This window comes from Anas platyrhynchos, chromosome 1, assembly GCF_047663525.1.
Source record: "Anas platyrhynchos isolate ZD024472 breed Pekin duck chromosome 1, IASCAAS_PekinDuck_T2T, whole genome shotgun sequence".
NCBI lineage: Eukaryota > Metazoa > Chordata > Aves > Anseriformes > Anatidae > Anas > Anas platyrhynchos.
In genome coordinates, this window is record NC_092587.1 from 101,569,651 (window position 1) to 101,596,004 (window position 26,354).

The 26,354-nt window shown below is 35.9% G+C and overlaps 1 protein-coding gene across 3 annotated transcripts in view; it reads left to right on the forward strand.

Annotated features, from left to right (window-relative positions):
- Positions 1-26,354, forward strand: part of ROBO1 (roundabout guidance receptor 1) — a 737,177-nt gene that overhangs the window by 654,547 nt on the left and 56,276 nt on the right. For 2 of the 3 annotated variants that reach the window (XM_038185492.2, XM_038185519.2), the window contains 7 exons: positions 14,364-14,372; positions 17,063-17,187; positions 18,936-19,107; positions 22,109-22,314; positions 24,554-24,635; positions 24,802-24,970; positions 25,071-25,237. In XM_038185492.2, coding sequence (XP_038041420.1) covers positions 14,364-14,372; positions 17,063-17,187; positions 18,936-19,107; positions 22,109-22,314; positions 24,554-24,635; positions 24,802-24,970; positions 25,071-25,237 — 930 coding nt within the window. The remainder of the gene's footprint in view (positions 1-14,363; positions 14,373-17,062; positions 17,188-18,935; positions 19,108-22,108; positions 22,315-24,553; positions 24,636-24,801; positions 24,971-25,070; positions 25,238-26,354) is intronic. The other variant, XM_038185509.2, reaches the window with a different exon arrangement.

Here is a 26,354-nt window from a genome sequence, read left to right on the forward strand (position 1 = left end):
TCCTTTCCTGGCTAGCAGACAGGCAATGATGTCATACTGATGCTTTTTTTTTTTTCTACACGCTGATGGTCCTCCTGTCCTTTTTTCTGTTTAGTGGGAATTAGTCATTATGAAGTTCTGGGGAAGTATAGGCTTAAAAGTATTTTATTTGGTAACTGCACTCTATTTTGACACATTTACTGTAGCAGGAAAGGTCTTGTCCTTAACCTGATCTCCTTTTTCCACTAGAAACATTTGGTATCCTTAACATCTGTAGCCATTAGGAAAATACAGGAAGGAATATTTTTGTTGGAGGTCTCATAAAAAATTTTGAGATGTTCTCTTTTGTTAAGTTATCATGATGTTTATACATCAAAACTGATATCTTATGTTTGCAAAATAATCATCTCTTATGCTCAGTGTTTTAGAATAAAAGATTAACAGGTGAGCAGTAAGCACAGTTTATTCCAAAGAAAAAGCTTGATTTTTGATATATTCTTTTTTAACGGCTATTTGTTCTGAAGATCATGTCTTATGTCAACTGACAACTGTTAATCTTTTAGAATATCAATTAATAATCAGTATTAAGAACATTTCCTCTATGACTGGTTGAGCAGAGACCTTTCTGGAAATAAGCTATCAGTATCCCTAGTCCTCCTCAGTCTTATTCAAATAATCTGCAGACACATTCTGGTAATGTCATATTGGTTGATGGTACTACTCAGATCTAAAATTACCTAAGTTTATAGTTGATAGAGATCTAGAGTGAGATCTTTTGAATTTTGATAACAAAACAGTATGTCTTTGTAAACATTTATATTACACAGTGGATGTTTACACTGTAAAAGCTTTGCTCTGCAGATACAGTTATACAATAATTGGTTTCCCAGCATGAATGGATTATCTCCTGAGCTATTTTTCTATGCTAATGTGTCTGTAGAATGGATTGATGCGAGAAATTGTGATGTGTGGGGCCAATTTGTAGTTTATAATGAAGTAAATTATGATCAAAATCCATTTATTAAAGTATCTAGGAGACCTAGGTTTATGGAAGAAAAGAAAGAAAAAGAAAAAAAAAAAAAAAGACTCCTCTAGAAAGCATGCATTTCTAGTGAGCAGGTATTTTTTCACATTTTTCCTTCTTTTTCTCCTACTCTTTTCTCTCCTATTTCTCCTTCTTTTCTCTCCTACTGCTCTTCTTGTTCAGTCCCTGCTTTCCCTCCTCTGCCCTCTTATTTAAACCACATCTTCTGAAGGGTCAGCTTATTGGCTACACTACATCTAGAGAGGTAGATGTGATCTTGTTTCAGTGTTAAGATGATAATGATCTGACAGCATTCATGGGCATATGAGCGTGTTCCCACAGCTCATCAAGGAAAATATTTTTTCATTTATATGAGTTAGTATTTTTTCAGGCTGATTTAAGAAATGGAAATGACAAGTCTCTTCTGTGCTTTTGGTAGTTTTCATATGTTCTGTTGATGAAGGAATAACACATAAGTGGGGGGGGGTATGTTGGATAGAGTTATTTCTTATGCATATTTGGGCAATGTTACAAACCATGGCCTCAGAATTTGAATCTGCAGCTGTGTATCCGTCCTTTTTAAATTCAACAAAAGACAAATAAAGGTTGGTTTGTTTGTTCCCTCGGTATCTCTGGGATAGGCAGTGGTGTTTTCATGCCAGACAGCCCTCCAAAGAAACAATATGGGAATTGTTAATGGTAACAACTCCAGAGGACATGTCTGTTTAGGAAGGGGTGGTCATAGTCTGACAAGTGTCTATGCTGTTAAAGTGCTACCCTGCATGAAATGTGACATAGAGCAGAAAGTGCTGTAAGCGATGCTCTTCAGGATGCTTCTCAGTCTTTTGGCTTTGTGGCACTGCTATGATGATAGATCCTCTTCCTGCACTCATCATTTTCCAGGCCTGATTGAGTTGTGTAAGTTCTGTAGCCTGCAGGGTTATCTAGGGTATTAAGAAGTGGAGATTGTAGCACAGTGGCTAATGGAGATACTTAGGTGGCAGGGATGTGACGATGAGAGGTGGTGAATAGCTAACCTGGTGTCTCAACAGAGAGCTATCTTGGATCTAGCTGTACTGCTAGCCTTCAGCTCAGCACTGACACTGCTTTGGTCTAGCAGACATCTAGCAGTAGGTAAGACATGCCCTGCAGTGCTCCATAAAACTCTGTGTGGCATCTTCTAAGCTAGTAATGCTTCTGGGAACGAGCTGTCTCTGTATCTGTGAACTAGTAACTATCAGCTCAGATGATTCAACTACATATAATGGGATGCTGATGGTAGAAAATACAGAAGAGGGGAGGAGATACCAATTCCATTTCAGTGTTTTACATGTACTTCCTCAAGCCAACAGCATCACGGGTTCTGATTACTGGGATCAGTATTTCCCTGCATACAGACTCCAAACTTTGGGGATTGTAAGTGTTTCCTCTCAATATATGAGGTACAGATGTTGTATTTTTATTCAGTTTCACTAAAATTACTAAACCAAATTTGGAGTTCTGTATTGACATAGAAGTTCGAACCCCTCATTTTAGTCTTTTAGTATTGTAGCTTAAAAGTATTTCCATCTTTCAAGTTGTTTGTCAGGTTATCTTATTTTCTTCCTTAAAAACTAAATACTTAATAAAACTTAATTCTAGTGTTTTTGTGGGTTTTGTTTGTTTGTTTGTTTTGTTTTGTTTTGTTTTTGCGTTCTCCTAAAATTAGAGAGCCTCAGTCCGTTGTTTTCATTTTGTATCAATGTGTAGCACATATGTAAGGCATCCGTAGACATTACTGAATACACACATTAGAGTTTAATTCAGGAGATGATTAATTATTGAATAAATACCTCAATCAATACAAGCTGCCAGGAAGCAGCCTGGAGTACAATACGTTTTATTTTACCAGACTCTAATAAGTACCTGATGTGCTCCAGCAAAGGGAAGTGATGGCCAAAAATGTATCTCTGGACCCACTGGATTTATCTCTTAGTTTCCAGCACTAAGTAAATTGGATATATTTATCGTGCATAATTTTAATATATATGCACGATGCTTTTAATGTTTTCATGGAGATGTCTATTATGTGTTTTTCTTAGTTTTATGCTTTTAAGCAGGACTGTAGAAATGGTAATATTATATACAATTTAACTGAATCCCATATTCCTGAGAAATATAAAATTGCCATGAATATGTGCCTCAGAACCTCAGTTCTAAAACAGAATTAGTTTTACCATTAATCGAAATAGCAGTAGGCTTTCTTCAGAAACCAGCAAATTTCACATTTAATCATAAAAATGCTTTCAAGTAAATCTAGCAACAAAAGGTTTCACTTATTTTCCCCTAGTTCCATTTGTTTTGCTCCCATTTGCAGTACTTAATTAAGCTTTTTTTTTTTTTAACATCCATTTTAATAAGATTTCTATGCTTTATGTTGAAATGAGATTTACTCTCTAAAACAACTGCAAATTATGATTCCAGGGGAAGTCTTCCTAGGCTGTAGGCCAAGAACTGTTATAGCAAATACATGTATGACAGTGTCGTTGCTCAGCAGGAGTTGGAGGAAGAGGTTAAGTACATCAGGTGAGCAGGTCTCCACAGAATACCCCTGATGCTGACTATGGGTTGGTCACCAGCAGGTTGGTAGTAAACAGCAATCGTCAAACTTTGTGTTCTTTTTAGGTCCTTTTCATCAAAAAGTGACTGTGTAGGAGCTTGTAGTATTAGTTGTAGTGCCCCGTCTAATACATACCTAAGCATGCTGCAGCAGTAACTGAACACTGCATTGTAAATGTTGGCATTCAAAGGCACTAAGCATATTCAATGTTACTGGTTTGGCAGGAAGAAGGAAGAATTCCTGCAGAAATAGCTCTGGCAAATTCATATTTTGCAGTGGTACTCTTTGATATCAAGGCTGTTCTGGTTTATGATGTCATTACTGTTAGGAATAACAGAAATTGCCTATGGGGTATCCACCCTACAGTGACAAGAACTTTCCATAAATGACTTCTGGCTGGGATTTTGCTGGACTGGTCAACTGACAAGGAATTCTAATCAGAAAAGGTGGCACATGCATCAGGTCTGGAATTTCCTCTGCCTTCTACCTCCCTCTTTGTGCAAAGTAGCTTCAAGGCACGCCATAGAAGACATCTATTTGATTAGGCTTCTGGGTAGGGCTAGGAAAACCACCCTGAATGAAAAGGAATGGGATTTGCTCTTTTATCTGTCAGATACCATGTAAATGTTTCCACTGTGTCATGTTGCTGGTACACATTATAAGTTGGCTGTAAATATAATTGCTTTATAGGTATCTGAGATACAAACGTTAAAATAACAAAGACACGATATGAATTTTTATGGGATTTAAAAAAAAATGCCATTGGGGTATATGTTGGCTACTATGTGTTGCAGTGAAGGCCTCACTGGATCATTAAATGATTTAATTTTAAAACAGGGATTTGGATTTAAATCTTAAAATTTAAACTTGTCTATGTGGTCAGTATTTCTCCCTTTTGAAAGTATTGATTTTAAGCAATATTGTGTCTTACATTTCCATGAAGGAGAAAGGAATAATAGTGATTGATGAAATTCAGTGTGTTTTTTTTTTTTTTTTTTTTAATTAATAAACTTTTGGCAGGATAAGTGAGGGGAGCTATCTCTTGTGATTTGTATAGCTTAAAGGCACAGCCCTTTCCCCATTAATGACTGCTGTAAACTATGACAGTACTTCAGATTTCTATCAATGATCTGAGGAGTTTGACTGCCACCTATTTCTGGTTAGAGAATATAAATCTTAGAAGTTAATCAGAGGGAAATGAGGAAACTATCTGAAGAAGAGGTTAGTGCCCTGAAGGTGCTTGTTCTACTGATGCGAGTGATGAACACTAAGATTCCTGAAGCATTTCTGAAATGCAGGGAAAGAAGGAAACAGTAAATATTTCAAAAATTAAAAAGAAAAAGGTTTATAGTTGCTTTAAATCCATGTGACATATTTTAATAAACAACTGCTTCTATGTTTTTTAAGTTTTTAACTGGAGGTTTTTTTGGTTTTTTGTTTGTTTTACATAGTATCTCATAACAATGACTACAATTGCTTACGTGGAAAAAATGCTTAAAAACTTTAGAGAACTGTTACTGTAATTTAGCACTTAATAACAAGAAGTTGAGACAGATGTTTCTTAGCAAGTAGAGCATAAGGAGTCCAAATAATTTGGAGAAACATTACTGTAGAGATATGTTGAAGCTAGAGGCTTTCTCCTGCAGGAAGAGATTAATTTACTGTAAAATTCTTAAAAATTACACCTTTTAATCACTCAGTGCAGAGAATTTAAGAAAGTAGATGCGTGTAGAATAAATCAGCACTCAATTAAAAAGTAGCACAGATTCTTTTCTAGTGCCTGCAATTTCCTAAACCCCATGGCTAAGGAAAAATCAATTGTCTCTGTATCAGGCATGTGTGTGTGACTGCTGTTGTAAAGATAACATTTCAACAGTTTTGCCATTAAAATAGACAAAGAAGAATATTACTGCAAAATGTTGTGTTTGGGGATTTATATGTAAAATTAAATAGAGTGCAAGGAATAACAACTTACATGGGCTACTCATTAAGCAGTATTTCTGCTGTATGCTCATTCTGAAATAAATATAGGCCTTATTAAGTTACGCTAAACATCTGTAAAAAAGTAACACCCTTTTTCTGGCCTTGTTTCTAACCTGTAAGTAATTTCCATTAGGACTATACAGTGATTATAGTACACTCCCTTACTTATGTTACATTACATGCATCATTAAAATCAGTCATCTCTGTGAATTAGTTCTTGACAAAAAATGCTGACTTATAACAGCAGTGTTCAAACATTATTTCGCTAAGCTGTTTTAGGCACTGTTTGTGTCTATGAATTATGTTTTGTTTGAACACTAAAATAGGTTATTGTTAGGTGCTGAATAACACTACAGAATAAATATGAGCAATAAAGTATCTTGCAGTCTTTACAAGCAAATTGTGTCACCTAGTAGGCTCAGTATCATGAGCTTCCAGTGCAAGAAAAAAACAGCTTAAACTGCTAAACATGAAGTATGCTCTTATTATTCTTAGTGGGAGGAATCTGCATGTTCTTCTTGTCCTAATGAATGCACATTAATTCCTGAAGTTTGAAGTTAATTTTATTTTCATTTGATTATGGAATAGAATGAGAGGGTTAGGAAACAAACTGTCTTGATGGACATCAGGTTTCTTTGCTGTGTTCTCATAAATACCCAATGCACTCTAAACACAACCCTGAGGGGGATTTTGTTCTCTTTGCATCTTTCAGTGTCATATAGGATAGTCCACCTACGACTTGCTTTTCCTCAAATGAAACAGCTGCTCTCTTCTTTGGTACAGTTAAGGTAGCACATTGATACCTGGGTTTTAGGAAAGAGGAAATTTCAAGTCACCCAAGAGTTCTGCTGCAATCCAGTCTTTCTGAAACCTATTCCTTACTTTTCTCTCGAGTTACTGTGTGCTCAGATCTTGTCAGACTTTTTTCCTTAAAGTGTTTTACTAACCTAAATAAAAACAGAACCTCAAAACTTGTTTGCTAATATCCCTAGATTATCACAGCTGCCATAACACTTCATTTCAGACTACCAGTAATTTTGATAGTATTAGTCTTTTTGTAAAGGTGAACCACTGCCTCACTGTATGAAAAACAGTCTGTGTTGTTTTTATTTTTTGTTTGTTTGTTTCTGAAGATTGTGTTTATTTCTTTAGGCAGCTTTCCACCTGGCTCACACTAAAAATTCCTGGTGCCTGACGACTATTTTAATCTGATGTAGAGTTCTTAAATGTTGCAATTTTTGCTACCTGTAATTAACATCTGTTAATGTGTCCTAGTTACCTTGTAGATAACACTATCAATAAAGTAAGATCAGGTATTACTGGGCTATTTGTAGACCTGGGTTGTCTGTATGTGAGGAAGTATCTCCTTTATAACAAGAAAGAGAAGTCTAGATTCCTTTTGAAATAGTATCTGTTTCAGTTGGCAGTATTCCTTAGTGAGTATTGCATGTAAAATAATAATAATAATTTATAATGATCAAAAGTTACTTCGCTGTGGAGGTTTTTTGTCCTTTCGTTTTTAGTGTGTGTTTGGTATCCATTGATCATGGGGCTTTGGCCACTTCTCACAAATAGCTTTTACTTATTAGAAGAAGGTTGCTATGGATTTTAAATACCTCTTTCGAAGAAGAAAACTGCTATCATAAACAGCTGGGGAAAAAATTACATTCCATTTCCTTTTTAGCTCTACTATCTTTTATTGTAAGTTAAAAATGCAGTAGGGTGCTCCTGAGAATTCTTCAAATAGTATCCAGCTGTCATATTCTTTTTGTACTTCTGCACAGCTTACTTAAAAATTATCTATCCTTTTTCACTCTTTTAAAAGGCTTTAGTATAAATATTTGTGGCTATGACTGCTTAGATTGCAGCAGCGCCTAAAATTACCTCAGTGCTTTTTAAACAGAGGGCAAGACAAGCATTCTCCAAAAAAGAAAAGCCTGGGAAACAGAACTCCACGGTTCACTGCATTGCTCTGGTTTTTAAATAGATGGAATTAAGCCTCTCCTAAGTGTGCTCACTAAATTGTATTTAGTTTATAAGATGGTTTAGGAGGACCAAGAGCAAGGATGGAACAGAGGAGGGTAGGAGAGGAACTTCTGGAAGGACTTAAATCGCTCCCTCTCTGTCTTCCACCCCCCATATTTTAGATTTCCATTGTCACCCCAAGGCATTGACTACAGGATTTATGAACATTATAAACTGAGATTATTACATGTATTAACCTGAGAAGTGCTGCCTTTTAAAACTACACTGCAAAGTCTCTTTCCAAATTTTTTATTTTATCGTAAAAATCTTCATTAACTCCTGAAAAAGGTGAGATTGCAAGCTTTCTGATTTTGCAGCTAGTATCAGCAAAATCAGTTGCAAATCAAAAAATCTTGTGTGAGTACCTTGTGCAGACTGTTCTGTTCCCAGAGATTTTTGCAGTAGGTTTCTTCCCAACACACATGTATACCCACTTGTGTAGCCCTCTTCATCTTGACTCTAAATGTTTTTTAGGGAAGATTTGCTCTCAAGCAAACACTGATATAATTTCACAACTGAGACACAGCTGAGAGAGCACCAGTTTTCACTACCCAACCCTATCAATTAGAATTTAGAAGAAAAAAAAAAATCACCTCTCAGCCCAAATTAAATCTCAAAATGACCAGAAATCTACATGGACATCCTCATGTCTGTCTCTCCCCAGTATGTGTGCTAACTCAAAGTGTAATTACATTTTCAAGGCTGCATTTGTACTGTCAGCAGGAAGGAACAGTACTTGTCTTTTTCTTTGTGAGACCACTTTCCCTTGATGCACATTAGATCTCCTGAGTCACCTGCCCTTTTACTCTGAGTACCAAGCCAGCAGGTAGAAGCCCATGTCCCCTGCTGAATCTGAGAATATATTCTGCTTGCCTGATCAGAGTAAACTGGCTGCCCAGTTTCCAGACTGCAGCTGCCTCACGACCACTGCCTCAGAGTGCAGCAGGTAAGCGTGGTGAGAAGTGCAGCTGGCAGTCCCCCAGCACCCTGATGGTGGCACATTCATGACAAGCAGATTATACTCAGCCTGTTTCAAAGTTGCTGCCCAGCACGTGGCAAGTGTTTGTTGTTCTGACACCTAACAGAGGAGAGAATGTGTGTCAACTATAAACAAATAAAAAGAATGAAACAAATAAAAGTCTGTTGTGCAATATGTTGAGGAACACAGCAGTTAATCAATACTGAATTTTTTTCCATTTTTAAGTGTTTAGTGCATGAAACTGAAACATTGTTTTGGGTTTCTAGATTTCTACTACTACTTGCGGTGATCCCAAGTATCAGAATAGTTTATCCTAATGCTCAATCAACAGTTTTCTATTTTAATTTAATTCTCTTTCTTATAACACTGTTATAGAATATAATCCATCTTCTTCTCCTCTCCAGTCTATTTTGATTTCCATCTTCTCATCTTTGCTCATTTGAAGTTACAGTAGTCACTTGCTCTTATAAACTTAAGAAGTGTTTATCTGATATATCATCAACAACCCAAAACAGAATTTTTCTAGTCATCATAAATGTAATTAACCATGATCACTCCCTTGCCAGGGTTTGGAATTACAAGTCCTCACTTTTGATTTGAAACATCAAAAAAGCACATGTAAACATTTTCCCTGAACTATATGTGGTTGTGGCATGCTTGGAGCCAGACTGTTAGACCTTTCCTCAGAAGTTTGTACTGCACTATATCACACTTCATGCCCTGGAGCTATATACTGTGTAAGCATTCATGGTGAGTAAAGGTGTCCCAGTCTGGTCTTTTAAGAATGTGAATTTTAGCACGAAATATGGAAAATGTAAACTATTTGTATATGTAGACAGACCTCAAGAAATGACAGTTGAAAATGCAAAGGCCAGTGAGGATGAAAAAGGATATACCCTGTTTCTTTTGTAATGTATCTGGTAATATTTTCCCATGTTTTTCACAGGTTGTAGTCAGGAGACAGCTGAATGGAAGCATTTATATATATATATATTTATTTATTTATTTATTTATTATTATTTCTCAGAACAAGAGATTTTGGCCTTTGCTTTTGACTGTGTAGAAAGTAATACTTCTCACAGATGACTGCAGAAAAATGTTGCTTATGAAGGATATTGGGTGCTTCAGATTGATTTGATAAGAACTAATAGCGAACAAATCACTGGAAAGGAAATGAAACATTGACTTAAACTAATTCCCTTAATAATAGCTTTTGTAGAACAGCAACATCACTTTCTGTTAGGTGTGTTACAGGAAGGCATTCAGTGGTCCTTGTTCAGATATTAATGCCTCCGGAATTTAAATCCTTTTTTGGAAAGTAAAAAGTTGTTAATTAGATTTCAGAGTTTAGCAGTGAAACATTTTCATGAGCAGAAGAGGTAGGCAGCTTTTGTGCTGGTTGAAACTAGGAAAAGAATTGGAAAAGATCATCAGACCTTCTTAAAAAAAAAAAAAATTATTTATTTTTTTTTAAGGAGTGACCACTTGGAGCTTGACCAGTTTGTTAAACCTATTCCAACTAACACTTCCTCTGCATGTAACTCCAGTACCCAAATCTTCTGTACTTAGCCATTTTCTTCATGTAGAGATTATAAACATCTGAGAGTTCAAAAAAGTTTCAGCCATTCTGGAAAATGGCAATGTTTTATTACAAATAATATAGCTATCTGCGTACTATCTCTGTTGCTAGCTCTGGAGTTTCTCCTCTCATACTTTCTAGTCTATACTTGGCCAACTGCATCATTAATGCCAGCTCCCCAGGCTGTCCCTTCCAGCGTGTAGGCTGATAATCACATCCCATCTCCTACCAGTTTGTTTCTACAGGCATATTCAACCTCTGATTTTTTTTTTCTTGAACTACGGTTAATGTATCACAAAATTAATTGAAAGCAATCTAAATTTCATTGTGACTGTCATTTCACAGATTAATCATATACTTAAACATTTATACAGAAGCTAAAGACTGCCTATTACCTTGATCTTGTGTTATAATTATTGGCCTGAATATTGGGATCGCTTGATTTCTCTGGTGTAGAATTATACAGTCTCACTACCTTTATATTAATTTCTATATGCTATAAGGGTGTCAAGCAGTCCTTGAAGACTTATAATTTTTTATTCTAATAATAAAAAATGAAATACACTGGGCTTAAATTGAAGGTATTTAGCTTGCGTCAACTGAACTACAAGATGTATTCTAAGAATCCAGAAAGTATTCATAAATAATAATAGTCATACTTTATGAGTTTTTAATATGCAGAACAAGACGCTGTTTAGTAATTAAGTACCACCTTGAATCCCTAGATCTCAAAAGTACTTTATTAGTATAAATGAATGACAATTTCTGTCTCTTTACTCTTTTTAAGATAGATAATTACTACTACTGCTTTTGGGACTGAGATACTTGAATATTGTAGCTTGTCCAATGTCAGACTATGAAACAGAGGCAACTCTAATATTTGCTTCTTAATACTGGAGTACTGATAAATTATAGAGAAACACTAGATCAGCATTTGCATTCACTTTTGTGAGAAAAAATAATAAATGTGTTATTTAAAGATGTAGGCATTATGTACAGTATGTTGTGGTCTCATATGTACATACATCCTTTGAGGAAAGGCTGAGAGAACAGCTCTTGCTTAGCTTGGAGGAGAGGTGGCTTCAGTGTTGGACGTAACAGCAGCTCCCAGTACCTACAGGGAGGTTGTCAGTAAAACAGAGCCAGGCTGTGTTGGGAGGAAAAGAGGCAAGTGATGCAAGTTGAAACAAGGGAGATTGATACTGGATACAAGAAGAAATTTCTTCACTGGGTGGACAGTCAAGAGAGGATAAGGTTGCCCAGATTGTTTGTTCATTCTCAGTCCTTAAAAATTTTCAAAACCTGAGTGGATCAAGCCCTATGCAGCCTGACCTCACCCCATAGCTGACCCTGTTTGAGCAGGAGTTCGGACTGGAGTCCTGATACTGCTTCCAACCTGAATTATCCTATGATCCTCCAATACGATATCTATCAAATAAAGTAGTTGCTCCACTAACATCTGGTAACTATACTTGTCTCTAGTTTGAGTCCTAAAACTGCAAATTCCTACTCCTGAGAGTGGATTTAATTATACCAATAGTCCCAGTGAGGATGATAAGATTGCTGGCAAGAATAAGATATAAGAATATAAAGTCACTAGTCTGGAAACCACTTTTCTTTTGTTTTTTTGTTCAGTGACTGGACACATGTCTTCTATGATAAACCTCACATGTCAAGGAAATTATTTGAAAGGCAAAAATATTATTCCTTTGGTATTTGTGGTTTCACATGCTACCTTCCTGTCTTTACAAACAGGTTATTCCCCCTAGTTACCATGTGAAAAGTCATGATAAACACATGGAAAATGAATTTACTTAATAATTGAGTGTAAGTGCTGTCAAATAAAATGTGCCCTAGTAGAGTAAAAACTATTTATTTCTCAGTTTTAGGAACCTTAGATATTAATAGTATGTAGATAAAAGTAAGAAAGTGGTCTTTGTTGTAGCTATTGCTTTTATTGTTGTTCTTTTAAACCACATGATTTCCCTCTGACAGAACTGTTTAAATTTTTGTATGAAACTTCACCCTTTGCCCTTAACACAAGTTTGCAACCAACGTGATGCCCTGTTTCTACAGGGATTTATTTTCATGTATCAGTATCCCCTCTGTTTTTACAGGTGGGCAAAAAAATATATTTGCTCAACAGGGTTATTTTTGACATACAATAACAAAACCATCTGGTTAAAAGAAAAGTGGAAATTCAGCACTTGCAAGTTAATTTAATTTGTGGAAATGCAATTGAGCAACCAAGACAGATTTCTATCTTGAAAATTTCAAGTGAGCTTTCAGTAGAAGGCTCAGGCAGCTTTGCATTGCTACCAAGAAGGCTTATCTTTTCTCTTTTGGGCATTTATTAAGTAGTGGAAAATTGCTAATTTAAAGTGCAATCCTCTGTGCAGGAATTGCAATCCATTATGTCTCTTATCAGACTCCTTCATGTAGAATATGAGTTGTGTTTTATGGAGAAGCATTTCTAATTTTAAAGCAGGTCAAACTGTAATTGCAAGTTTAGCAGAGAGCTTTTCAGTTTTAAAGGAGTGGCTATTGTGTAATATAAACATACACAACCGAGAGTCACTAGGAGCTCAGTCTTGGGGACAAGCATATTTCTCTCAGGAATGCTTCTATGTAATTCACTGGCTACTCCTCTTAAAAGTCACAGATTTGCCATCTGAGCAGAATAATACACACTATTTTTCTCACACATTTAAAGAAGGCTAACATACATTCAGAATACTTCCCTAAAATTGAAAATCAAAACTTTGAAAACTGTGCACTTTGATTTTCTCTGTTTGGGATTGCTTCCTTAAAAATGTCTCTAATAACATAAAAACAGAGTTCTCTGTATGACTGGGTTTTTACACTTTCAGTTGCAGCTTCTTGGCACGATCCAAATTCAAGTATTATATCAGATTCTCCTTCTGCTTCATTTTCTTAATACACCTGGAGTCCCCTGTTTATGTGAACTGTAAGCCAGTATTTTTCATGCCTAATGAATTTTGGCAGACTGGATATTATTAGTTTCCTCCATGTGTTCTATCAGAGGATGGTGTATAGCAGGTGCTTACATACTCAATATAAAAGCATACCCTGCTGAACAACAGTTGTTTTATTCTCAGCTTTAAGCTTAAAGGGCTTGGTGTTTGTAAAATGTATTAAGAAAAGTATATACATTTGGAATTATACTGTAATTATTTTATACCAACCACCTTTTTTTTTTCTCCCCAGAACCTATATATAATTACGCAATGCACAATTTTTACATTTTTATTTTGAATCTGTTCTTTCAATTAGTGATGTATTGTTGGAATGCTTTCTAACATGCCTTTCTTTTGTAAGTGAAATTAGCCTCCCAGGATTCATCAGGTCATTTCCAAACTTACAATAATGTTCACCTATGTTTGAAGGACAATGTTCTATTAGATAATTTACCACTGGAATATTTCTGTTGAGAAACAGAATGTTTTGCAGTAGATCTCTGCTTTCGGGTATTTTACTGAAATTGAGATTTTTGGGGGGAATAAAAGGATTAAGAATCTTTTTTAATATATTTTTAATTGTGGATTAGTTTGCATTTGCAATTTAATACTAATCATTATGACCTTGATACAGCAATTCTATACAGAAAAAAAAAATGGTGTGGGGGCTAAATCCCTCCGCATATTACTAAAGGTTGAGTAAACTGCCTTTGTAATAGCTATTAGCCTCAGAGAAGTATTTTCTGTTAGTAAATGTTTTTATGCTTTAGAAAGAACGTAACTGTCACTGTTCTATTTCAGTAGTGTTGCAAATTGATATTTACTGTAGATTTCAAGTTCATTTTACTATGGAAAGCTCTTCATGCAGAGAAACAATAATATGGGGAAAAAATAAAAAGTTTTTACCTAAGTTTCCACAATGACAGTTGGCTTGGAATAGAACCCAAGTTGCCCAACCATTATTTTAGTCTCTTACCTGGTTTAGTCTATAGCCTACTTCCAGAATGATAGAGTTCTGCTTTAAAATACAAAATATGTGGTTCAACATTTTGAAGCTGTGTTTCATATATCAGAATATATGTGTGCTTTCTAAGATCGTTACCAGGGATCCTTTTTTTTAATTTATTTATTTAATTTTGCTTTACTCTTTACTTTGTTTCATGTCTATTCAATTTTATTTATTCCATGTTTTCTTTTTGTTTTGTTTTTGTTTTTAGTTGTGTCTGGTAAGTTGAAATTTTATTGGCCATCTTCTAATCATCGTATTACTGTGACGAGAACATCTCCCCTTTCCATCCATCCCCTTCCATGTCCTTCAACCAGTCAGCTCCCATCTTTTACTTGTTATTGACAAGACACATCGCACAGAATAAATTCTGCATGAAGTATGGGTAACTTAATGACAAAGAGAAAGGTAATGGGTTGCTAACTTTGTTTTTACGTGATGTAATGAGTCAAATCCTGATGTTTTCTAGCTTCAATGACTGCATTAGTTGAAATTGTGCTCTATAAATAAAAATAATTTGTTTTAAAGGTCTCAATGGTAGAAATTTTTTCCTTAAGTGGATTATAAGTTCCACTTCCTTTATGGTATAGTCATTACATACCACTTGTCTGAATGATCCGAGGTGTGAAAGCAAACTGAAGTTTGTAGGAAAAAGTGGTGAAAATGCTTCTAGTGCAATAAAAACATGGAAGACAATTTAATAATAAAGTTTCTCTTAACCCTATTTTAGTTCTTCTGACACTGAAGCTATTGGGATTTTCATTATTTACTATAACAGGAGTAGATTTAGAATAATACAAATATACATAATATACACAGGTATTTTGACTAATATACATGTAAAATGCATGTTTAGAATAATACATGGAAGCATATACCTATCTGTAGTTTATAAATTCTACCATTTTACCTGGGAGACTACATTTCCTGTCTTTTTTTTGGCATTCAATAGTCCCTGAAAATCATGTTCAGGTATTAGAATCACAAGCATTCAGCTATTTCTCCAGTGGTCACAGCTGTTTTATCCTGATATAACTGTATCCATTCTCAAGTTCGATGAAATCTTAAACCTAACAAATCATATTCAGTAGCAAAGAACTGAGAAACCCTTGGTTCCATCCTTTGTGGTATTATGTCACAAACTAGTACAGAACCAGACAAGCCTTAACTGTATGCTAAATTTATTCTTGTTATTAGAATTCCAACAGCATAATGAAGGTGCTTCACTCATCTCCATTTTCCCAATCATACCTTACAACCCAGTGGTAAACCCCCAACAGCACCACTTTCCATTCTAAATTAAACATGTTATCATGTCAAAATCTTCCCACATCCTCTTCCAAGGTGTTGATTGAATGTTTCAGAACTGTTTTTAAGTCTGTTAATTGTTGTAGGTGAACTGCACCCTAACTTCATGTATTCCTTATCTAAGAAAATTCTGGGAAAGGTAGCATTGGCATCCAAAACTAAATAATGATATGTTGTACTTTAAAAATTGCCCCAAAGCAGGAGGGTGATAGGAAGAGTATATTCTACCATGAGCTCAGTAGGAGGCTGAGGCACAGGCAAAGAGGAGCAGAAAACTGAAAGTATTGGCCTACATGAAAACTGAAAATAAAATTTTTAAAAGGGACTTTTACTGTTTCTTAATTCATTTTATATGAAGTCACAGTTACATGATTTCTACTAAGCACATTGAGCATTATCTTTAAATGACATGATTAAGACCCTTTTTAAAGAAAAGCTTTTAAATACAGAGATGTTTTAATGGTAAAAAAAAAAAAAAAAAAAGGATTCAAGTTATTGAAGTCAGATTCAAAACATCCTCTCTATTCTCAACCCAAACACAAGGAAGAGAATAATTAGTTTGGGACAGATGATCAGAAGGAATTGGGAATGAATAAACACTAAGTAAATGGCTTTTCATTTAATGCACATTTTTCAAGGAGTGAGAGTGAACAGACTCAAACAATCTAGATTTGTTGTTCTGTGCTATCCCCAGCAACTTATCTAATGCTGTCAACTCTCCTGATTTCTTTTTAATGTGACTGACATAATTTTTGACATTCTATTTACTACTGGATGAAGTGGTTGTTGAAGTCTGTATAAATCAAAAGGTTTGGACAATGCTGGCAGTATTTATAATGTTAGGCTGAGCAGATGTTTCAAATTTGCCCTCATTTGCATATATATTTTGTTTGAACATGCCCTTGTCTATGTAAATGAGGAAGACATTCAGCTCTGCTGTTGCTTTAAATTCATTCCTCTTCAGTAATTGGATTGAAGATTTTAAATCATTCAGTGGTATTTCTGGGGGTTTTGAGTTAAACTGAAAAAATTGAGAGACCCCAACTACATCAAAAGTCTCTTTTATAAGCAATGAGAAGCTTTTTCTCTCATAAATAAAAAAACATATATATTACTCCTGTGCAAGTAAACCTGAATTCATAGTTACTCAACAGGGTTTATTACAGCCTTTGACAAAGTGTGTCACTTGTCACTCAAAGATTTCTCCATGGTGACTTGGTACCTTTTTTCCATGCTTAAAAATCAAATCTTATAAATAAATAAAAATCTAACAGGTTTGGTCACATTGGTGTCTGTTGCATTGCCACTTGTCCTGTTTAGTGGGACTTACTTTCTTGTACAACTGGTGACTAGTAAAATTAATGGATGCACAGTAAGGATTTTACCTGAGAAGTCCAGCAACAGAACAGGTGATCTGAGTGCTGATGAAGCTGTGATTTGTTAGCTTATGAGTCTTTGTGTTGCCTCCTTATTAAAGACACCTAACTGCTCTGGTTTACACCATTTAAAGTCAGGACTTATATCACGCCTTTCAAATAGGCTAGCTTTGGTCTTCTGACAGCAGTGTAATTTTTTTCTTTTTACGGTATTTTCATCTTTCAGAGCCTCCACAGTTTGTTGTAAAGCCTCGTGATCAGGTAGCTGCACTGGGAAGAACGGTGACTTTCCAGTGTGAAGCAACTGGAAACCCTCAGCCAGCCATCTTTTGGCGGAGAGAGGGAAGTCAGGTAAAACAGTCTTTCTGTCCATTCTTCTTAGCATTTTCTTGAGGAGATGTTGAGATGTTGTTGAAAGAAAAATACCTTAATTATTGTATTTAGGATGTGAAAAATAACTCTAGTGCTAGGAGATGCTGGATATTTCTTCTCTATGTCACATGCATTCAAGTAGATGTCAGCCATACTAGAAAGTATATCTATATGCTTAGTCTCGAGTTTTCTCCATGAATGTAAAAATAAATTTATGAAACAAGTGGAAACATTCCATGAAATGGAAATCTTTTTCTCCTATCAGAGACAAACGTTTAAGAGATGAAAAAGTGACTGATGCTGAAGTTTTCTTTAATTCCCAAATACCCCAAAAATTTTCAGAAAGTTTGGCTCTGCTTTTGTGGTGCAAATATTAGTTTGCCAGGTGTGTGTGTCTCTCTGAAGAACTAAATTATTTGCAATATTGATCTTCATCACTGTCTGGATAGGACACTAGCTTGGGACTAAGATCTACTTTTCCAGTCAGTCAGTCAGCCCCAGGTCATACCTCAATAGGGCACTTTTTCTTCTAGCTTCCTTATTTGAATAGGAGGGAAAATTATTTTCAGCTCTTTTGTAAAGAACACTGAAAGCTACTGAATTAAACGCAAAATAGCACGGCAAGAGAATAAGTTTTCTTTCAGGGTCATCTTTTGAAGAAGAGATGTGACACAAAGTGTTCTTTGTTGAATATATCTGTCTAAATGTTTAAGTGCAAACAGAGTAGTGGCCAAATTCAGATGATAATATCTTATTGTAAAAGTATATAGATAGATTATATTTACATTTTTGTATGACCTGGATTTTTTTGCTAATAGTTGTTTAGTACATATTTTTTCCTGCTTATTTTTTACTTCACTTTTAATGAATGAAGGTCAGTGAGTATGGTTTGCTAATACTAAAGCAGCAGAATTTGTGTCTCATTCCCTCAGATGAATATTGGAAATACAAAATAAAATTTGGTAAGATAGAAGGATGAAAAATAGCCTCTGTAAATTTTGGGTATTCTCATTTATAAATTGTTCAGCCAAAGGCAGAAATTTGAAACCAGTATGTGGTATAACAGACTACTATTATGGCTGCCATTTGACTTTTGACTATTGCTGGTAAAATACCATGTACTTCATACCAAAATTGTCTAAGCAAAAACTGGTGTAGGACTGAATTATGTCCTTATATATATATGGCTCATTGCAGAACACAAATGCTATGATTACAGAGACCTAAACAGCATCTTTTTTTTTAGAAAACTGTTCCATTCTTGGGAATTTGAAAGTTAAAATACAAACAAGTAAATGAACATTTGAAGTGAAATAAATAGAATGCCCTGAATGAAGGTCTAAAAAAAGATGTTGAAGCAAATTAGTCAGGCTCACCACAGTTGCTTGCACCATTGGAATATCTGTACATATCAGATCTTTACTACTGCTTGTTACAGTTTGTATAAAGCCCAACATTGACTACTGAGGGTATTAGAGCAACCCCAAAAGACTTACACAATTTTATGAGCGTATCTACATGTATTTTATCACCAAAAAAACACAATTAATCCTATATAACTATTCACATTGTGGTAGAGACATGCTTAAGATCTGAGGGGCAGAACATTTCATATATAATGTGGAAAGGTGAATTTGTTTAGATATATTTAAATTATTCATATTGATATTTGAATGTATTTAACACTCCTTTTTCACTTTCTTTCCTACACATTCTTTCTTTCCTAGAACCTTCTTTTCTCATACCAGCCTCCTCAGTCATCCAGCCGATTTTCAGTTTCCCAAACAGGTGACCTCACCATCACCAATGTCCAGAGGTCGGATGTTGGGTACTATATCTGCCAGACATTAAATGTTGCAGGAAGTATTATAACAAAAGCCTACTTGGAAGTTACCGATGGTAATGATGCCTTTATTTTATTGTTTCCAAGTTTTTATTTTTATTTACATACATCAGGGGGAGGATATGACACTATTTGGATCTGCTTTACATAAAGTCATATTGCATTCATTGTTTCTTTGAACCTAAAAATCCTGTTTGGTTCTTCTATGCCAGGGGGTTAAATTTCGGATATCACTTAACAACATTTTGTTGTGAATCAACATCTGGTATTTGATAAGTTTACTTCTGTTTATGGATTGTTGTCAGTTCTGTTAATTTATCCAGCTTTTTTTCTTTTTTCCTTTTTTTTTTTTTATCTTTCACCCATTACATTTAACTTACTTTCATATTGCTTGTTGCCTAAGTATTTATCCCTGTTACTGTGTGCCTGTTTGCTAAGCATCTCCATTTATCTGCTTTTTTCCCTGTTTGTTGTTGTTGTTGTTGTTTGTTTGTGTTTTGTTTTGTTTTTTTTTCTCCTGTTTTTTTAGTATTGACGTATAGCAAAGAAAAAACCTTTATCTGTATGGAAGTCAGTAGAATAGTATGCAAATGTATATTATTATACATTTCCTTTTAGGAGCATTTGTGACAAAATTTAAGATGAAAAAGCTACACGGAACATGGCTGCAAGCAGTAATATATAGTGGTGTTATGTCAGTTCGCAGATAGTCAGAAATTCTTAATATTTTTTATAGGAAAGATAGAAAGGAGAAAATGATTTTTGTAGGTAAAATAATAATCTTAGCCATTACAGAAAAAGGATGAATGCAGTCTGTGGAGAGATGTTGAGGTGAAGGAAGCTGTTGCCAGAGAAGAGATTCCATAAGCAAGGCCTCTGCCCTATAAAAAGCATAGAAATAGTTCAGTACTAGAAACATGCAGTGAAACTGGCGAATGAAATTGTCTATTTACACACGCTGGATTGAAATTGTTTGGAGGAATAGGACAGCGTTATTTCTGATTTCTCAAAAGTGGCAGACCAGGCAGACAATGTTTCTTAAGCCACTTTCATTCCTTTTCCACTGTGGAGAAGATCATGGCAAAGTGAAAAAGAAATTTTAGTAATAAAATCAAGCCAAATACCTTAAGAGTTTTTTTTCTTAGTGACCTAAGCCATGTGAACTTAGAAAAAATCAAGTTACTTTAAACAAATTTGCTTTACTATGACCATATGTTCTGGATTGATCTAGTGGATAATTATTATGTATGATGTCTTTGAATATTTATTATTTATTTATTTTTCACTTCTACTAAAGTAAAGACAGGATACGTAGAATGATACCCTCATATTACTAAAAGTAATAGAAGTTCTGCCACCAGCTTCAGTGGCACTTATGTTTACAATGGATTTCAGTGGAATTAGACTTAAGCTGTAGAACACAAATCAGTCAGCAAGGTGATTACTGGGAGCATTAGATGGGGCAAAGATACTGTGAAATTTATGCAGTTCAATACTGAATAGCAACATATCCATACTATTTCTGGTGTGTGTTATTTTAATACATTTTTTACTTTTGGCATATCAACATGCTACTGTAACTGATTGTTAGTAAACAATTTGTAAATTGCTTAGCATTAAATAGTATTAAGTAATGGTAAAGCAAAGCATAACTATCAAGTCCAAACAGAAGATGTTACTCAGAAAATCATTTGGAAAATTATGTCCAAACTTTATTGTAGAGCCTCATACTATTGACAGTTGCAAGCTTCTTTAGAAGCTTGTCAAAGTTAAATTCAAACTATAGGTGAACTTAGTTTGGCTGGCTCTGATGAGAAAGATACAAATGGCCTAACAGTGCCATGCAGTGCATTACAACAGGTTGGGACAAGAAGCATAGGATAAATTAAGCAATTGAAAACATCGAGTGTCATTTGAACACGCAAATGAAATTACAGGAGCTGGAATTTAGCCAAAAAAAAAAAAACAGTGATAACATCATGTCTATTGTTACAAAAAGCAATCCAAAACTATGTGATGATCCCAAACTACCAGAACTTCAGGTTTATATTTCAGCTACCAGACCAGATTTTAACTGCTAATCAGTTAAAGGTCATTTAAAGTTGTGGCTATTTTCAGATTAATAGTCCATGTCGTGTTAGATGATAGAGGTAGGAGGGGGTCACAAAAAACACAAATAGATAGTTTTTACCTGTTTTCTTGATTATCCATTGGATAATGGTAAAAATGTGTAGAAAATCATTCTTTTTTTTCTGTGAATACTGAGATTGCTGTATACCTTTCTATGCATAGTTAGTAAATAACTCATCGATACCATTTCATTGTCATTGTGTGCAACGTACGTTAGAACTGATGCAAACACACTGTGGGATTCTCCTTGTGACTTTGAACTAGTATTGACAGATTAATTTGTTAGAAACTACTGGAAAATAATTTGTAGCTGAAAAGTTCTGAAATGGTGCTATTCATTAGCGTTATGTTTAGCCTAATCATAAGCATCTCCCAATTAGGAAACAGCACAAAGATAAATTGATGAGTTAAAAGAACATTTTGAAACAAACAAACAAACAACAACAAAAGAAACAAACTTACTTATTTACCAGGTTATTCCATGCCTGTCTACTTCCTTCTTCTCTGTCTACTTCCTTCTTCTCTGTCTTTGAATAGAGGAAGTATGAGTTCTTTTTTACGGGCCTTCTGCATGGTAAAAGATGAACAAGGTGAAAACTGTGCCTTTGCAAATAATTTGCAAAGTGCTTTATCATTTTGTTATCACTTTATAAAGACATTGGAATTAGAGAATGTCTACCAGATATCGATATGTAATAAATAATGCTTATTTCCTTTCTGAAATTAATGTATTGTATATTGTTTTAAAATTCTGTAGTTGTGCATCATTATGATGCACCCTTCCCTGAATAATGCATGCCTCTGACTTTAATTACTTGTTTAATTATCTTTAGTTTGTTTCAAAGCCTCAAGCAACTGCTGTTCCTTAGATGATTAGAAAATTGCTTCCAGTCACAGAAATCTATTTCCTGTTGTTTCTTCTGGCAGTGATTGCAGACCGGCCTCCCCCTGTCATTCGACAGGGTCCTGTGAATCAGACTGTAGCTGTAGATGGTACTTTAGTACTGAACTGTGTGGCTACAGGCACTTTAACACCCACTATTCTCTGGAAAAAGGATGGGATCCTGATCACTACCCAGGACTCTCGCATCAAGCAGTTGGAAACTGGAGCATTGCAGATCAGATATGCTAAGGTAGTTTGAACTAGCAAACTGTTTTTTGTGTTGGGTCTTTCCTGTTGTTTGTTTCACTTTTTCTCCTCAGAGCTCTTTTGATGTAGGCAATCCTACATTTAGAATGAATGAAATGATAAATAATTGTATTAAATTATTTGATATGTCATGCTTTCAGATAGTTCATTCTTTAAGCTTTGCACCTTGGCTTGTGTATCATAGAGCACGTTGCTTCAGATGCAAAAATGCTATTAAGAAGTATTAACAAGGGGGATTATTTGGTATTTAAAACATGAAGGGGGAAGGAAAACTCATATTTCAGTAAAATGAATTTAAAGTATTTGGACTTCATCACTAATATATAAAAATTATCTAATTATTTCAAATGCTTATAAAGAAAATCCTTGTTCAGCATGCTGCAATAATAAGAGTTAAGTACACAGCTTTTTCAAAATAACTGTTAAATATATTTACTTGACAGTATAAACATACCTTCAAATAATTAAACACCTGAGAAGTACATGGCTTCCTTAGGGAATTGTAACAAGTTCTTGGTCAATATTGCCAGTCACACCTAGCAAAATGTACAGTGTTTTAAAATGATGTTAAGTTCCAGCACACTGACGATTCCCTGTTATATTTTCTGTGGTTTGAAATTTAGTAATTCTTAAAATTAGGCCAAATACATGACTTCAGTGTGTTCCCTAGACTTCCTGTGTTACCGATTACAAGTTTCACTGGCTGAGACTTTCAATCTCTGATTTCTGAGTGCTTCCATTCATCTCATCTGCTGAGGCTGGGAGCTCAGTAGGTGTGGTGGTTTTAGCCTGATGGGCAGCTGAACTCCACCACAACTGCGCTCTCACTTCCCCCTCCTCAAGACAATGGAAAAGGCTCAAGGGTTGAGATAAGGACAGGGAGATTGCTCGCCAATTACTGTCATGGGCAAAACAGACTCAGTGTAGGGAGATTAATAAAATCCATTGCTTATCACTAGCATACTGGAACAGTGAGAAACTCAAAACAAACTAGAAATACCTGCTCCCCCATCCACCCTCTTCTGCCTCCTTCCCCCAAGGGGTGCAGGGGAGTGGGGAATGGGGGCTGCGGTCAGTCCCTCACACTTCATTTCCACTGCTCCTTCACAGTCACTCTCTGTCCCTGCTCCACGTGGGGACCCTCCCACGGGATGCCATCCTTCCCGAACTGAGCCTGCGGAGGCTTCCCACAGGCAGCAGCACTCCAAGAACTGCTCCCGCATGGCTCCATACTGTGGGGTCCAGACCCCCTGCTCCTGCGGGGTCTCTCCATGGGCTGCAGCCTCCTCCAGGCCACATCCACCTGCTCCACCAGGGGCTCCTCCACGGGCTGCAGTGTGGAGATCTGCTCCATGTGAGGCCTATGGGCTGCAGGGGGACAACCTGCTCCACTGGGAGCCTCTGCACAGTTTTCTCACTTCTCTCACACAGCTAGTCTCTCAGCAGTTTTTCCTTTTTTAAACATGATCTCAGATACCCAACCAATGTCACTCCCCGGCTCAGCTCTGGCCAGTGGCAGGTGCCTTTTGGAGCCAGCTGGAGCTGGTTCTGATCTGACATGGGGCAGCTGTTGGGATCTGCTCACTGAGGCCACCCCTGCAGTCTCCCCATGAGGACAACCTTGCCACATAAACCCAATACGGTAGGGCACAATGTATTTGCAAAACAAGCAAACAAACAAAAACCCTCCTTTGAAATGTGATTAAGTCAGGTATGGACAAGTAAACCAGCATTTAGAACTGGGTGAGAATTGCATATGGAGGTCCTTTTTTTGGATCTGCCTTAGAGTGAAACATTTACTAGTACAGAGAACCCAAGATGTTTAAGGTCCTGTGAAATATTTAAGCTTTGTTTGAAGGTTGACATTCTAATGTTGCAGTCCGGACAAATCCTAGGCATCATTTAGGCAGAAGGTTACATAGGAGTCCTGTTATCCGAATTCTTTATCAATTTATTTAAGAACTCTGCAGAGTAAGGAATAAATGCTACCGAATGGGTAACATGAAGTTAGAATATGCAGCATTTTCACTTCTTTGAAGAAAGCTCAGAAACATAGCCATTAACTTCATGCCTTCTTATGTAAGAAGTTTCTGGTTCAAAGTTTTTTGCAGTCTAATACATTTATCCATATTCATGGGGAAACATGCAGAGATGTAATTACTTTTCTAGCCCACTGAGTGCCTGATTGTTTCAAATATTTATTCTTCTCTTTTCCCACTCAGCTGGGTGACACCGGTCGGTATACCTGCATTGCTTCCACCCCAAGTGGCGAAGCTACATGGAGTGCTTACATAGAGGTCCAAGGTAATCAATTAGGTTTTCTCTGCATGGAGAAAATACATAAAAGGAACTCAAAAATTGAATTGTAGTAGTTATACGACTCTGTCATAAATTGCCAGGTAAGATGTGAACAGCATTTAGCTTACAGCTTCGTCCTGTCTATACTCAGCATTTTTCTCTCCTTTGTTAGAATTTGGAGTCCCAGTGCAGCCACCAAGACCCACTGACCCAAACTTGATTCCTAGTGCTCCTTCAAAACCTGAGGTTACAGATGTCAGTAGAAATACAGTAACGTTGTCATGGCAACCGAATTTGAATTCAGGTGCAACTCCAACCTCTTACATAATTGAGGCCTTCAGGTATATGAGTCTCATAAGATCGTGCTGTACTTATGTTTATGTATAATATATTGTTAAAGAAGCACGTGCTAACCTGCTGTTGTGTGTGTTTTATCCTTAGCCATGCATCTGGTAGCACCTGGCAAACTGTAGCTGAAAATGTGAAAACAGAGAGTTTTGCAGTTAAAGGGCTAAAACCTAATGCAATTTATCTATTCCTCGTGAGGGCAGCTAATGCGTATGGACTAAGTGACCCAAGCCAAATATCTGATCCAGTGAAAACTCAAGGTAAGCTTTACATATTGAACATTTTAGCTGTCCAAAGTTAACTGAGAAACGTTACTTGGAAAAATTTTACTAGCTTTCAACTGTCTATCTATACTGGCTGTAATATATGCTGCATAGTAAAATGCATTGTTTACACTTGCATTTCCCTATAACATAGACTCTAAAAGCTGCTTAGACAGCATACTGTGCTCCCCAAGAGAACCCTAGTATCTCTTATCCAAAGATAGTTACGTCCTGCAGAATAGCTCTTGTTAACAACAGAAGTAATCTCTGATTTTTGAAGTTATCACACAAAACCTAAAATTCCATGGAAATGTTATTATGTCCAGTGGATCAATGAGGCTTAGGAATGAGACAGGGAAAGAAACAGCACACAATGTGATTTGTCTTCTGCTGCATTAAGAAAGATACAAATATTAAATTTGAAGGAATTAGGTGTTGTGGGCCAGTAAAGAAGAACTTCTGGCAATGTATTAGAAGTATTGCAGTAGTACTACTGTTGAAAGTGAAACAATAGGAAAAAGATGCATTTACAGACAGTCAAGTGTAAGACAGGGCTGTATTACAGCAAATTAAGGAGTCATCTGCTGACTCCAGCTATGGACTTAATCCAGATATGTAAAATTTAAAATAACTGTGAGTTCACTATAAAAAATAAATTACACTTCCAATAACTTACAAGAAATAATGCTTTACAACATAGCAGCCTGCATTTTTCCTTTGATTATGAGCAAATAGAAAGAAAATTGATATATACTTTTCCAAAGAAAAAGTGATAAAGATCATCTTCCTTTTTCTTTTGTTTTATTGGAGAATTTGACCCATGGGTTTATTAAGAGTACCTGTGTTGTATGTTTGTTCCTTTGTTTGCAAAAGTAAGTACATGCTTGTTTTTGGAAGGAAGTTCCTTAAAGAAAACAGCATTTTCTGTTAGCAAGTTTTCATTTGTTCTGAAGGCAAGTTTTTGTCATCTCCCATGAGGAGTAAGCAGTTTCATATTGCTATCCTTTGTTATTATGCATTTCTCCTGATGGGTAGCAATTTCCTTGGATATATAGACAGCAGAGTTATGACCACAAAGAAAATAGGAGTTACACAGGTTTCTAGGTCTTCCCCA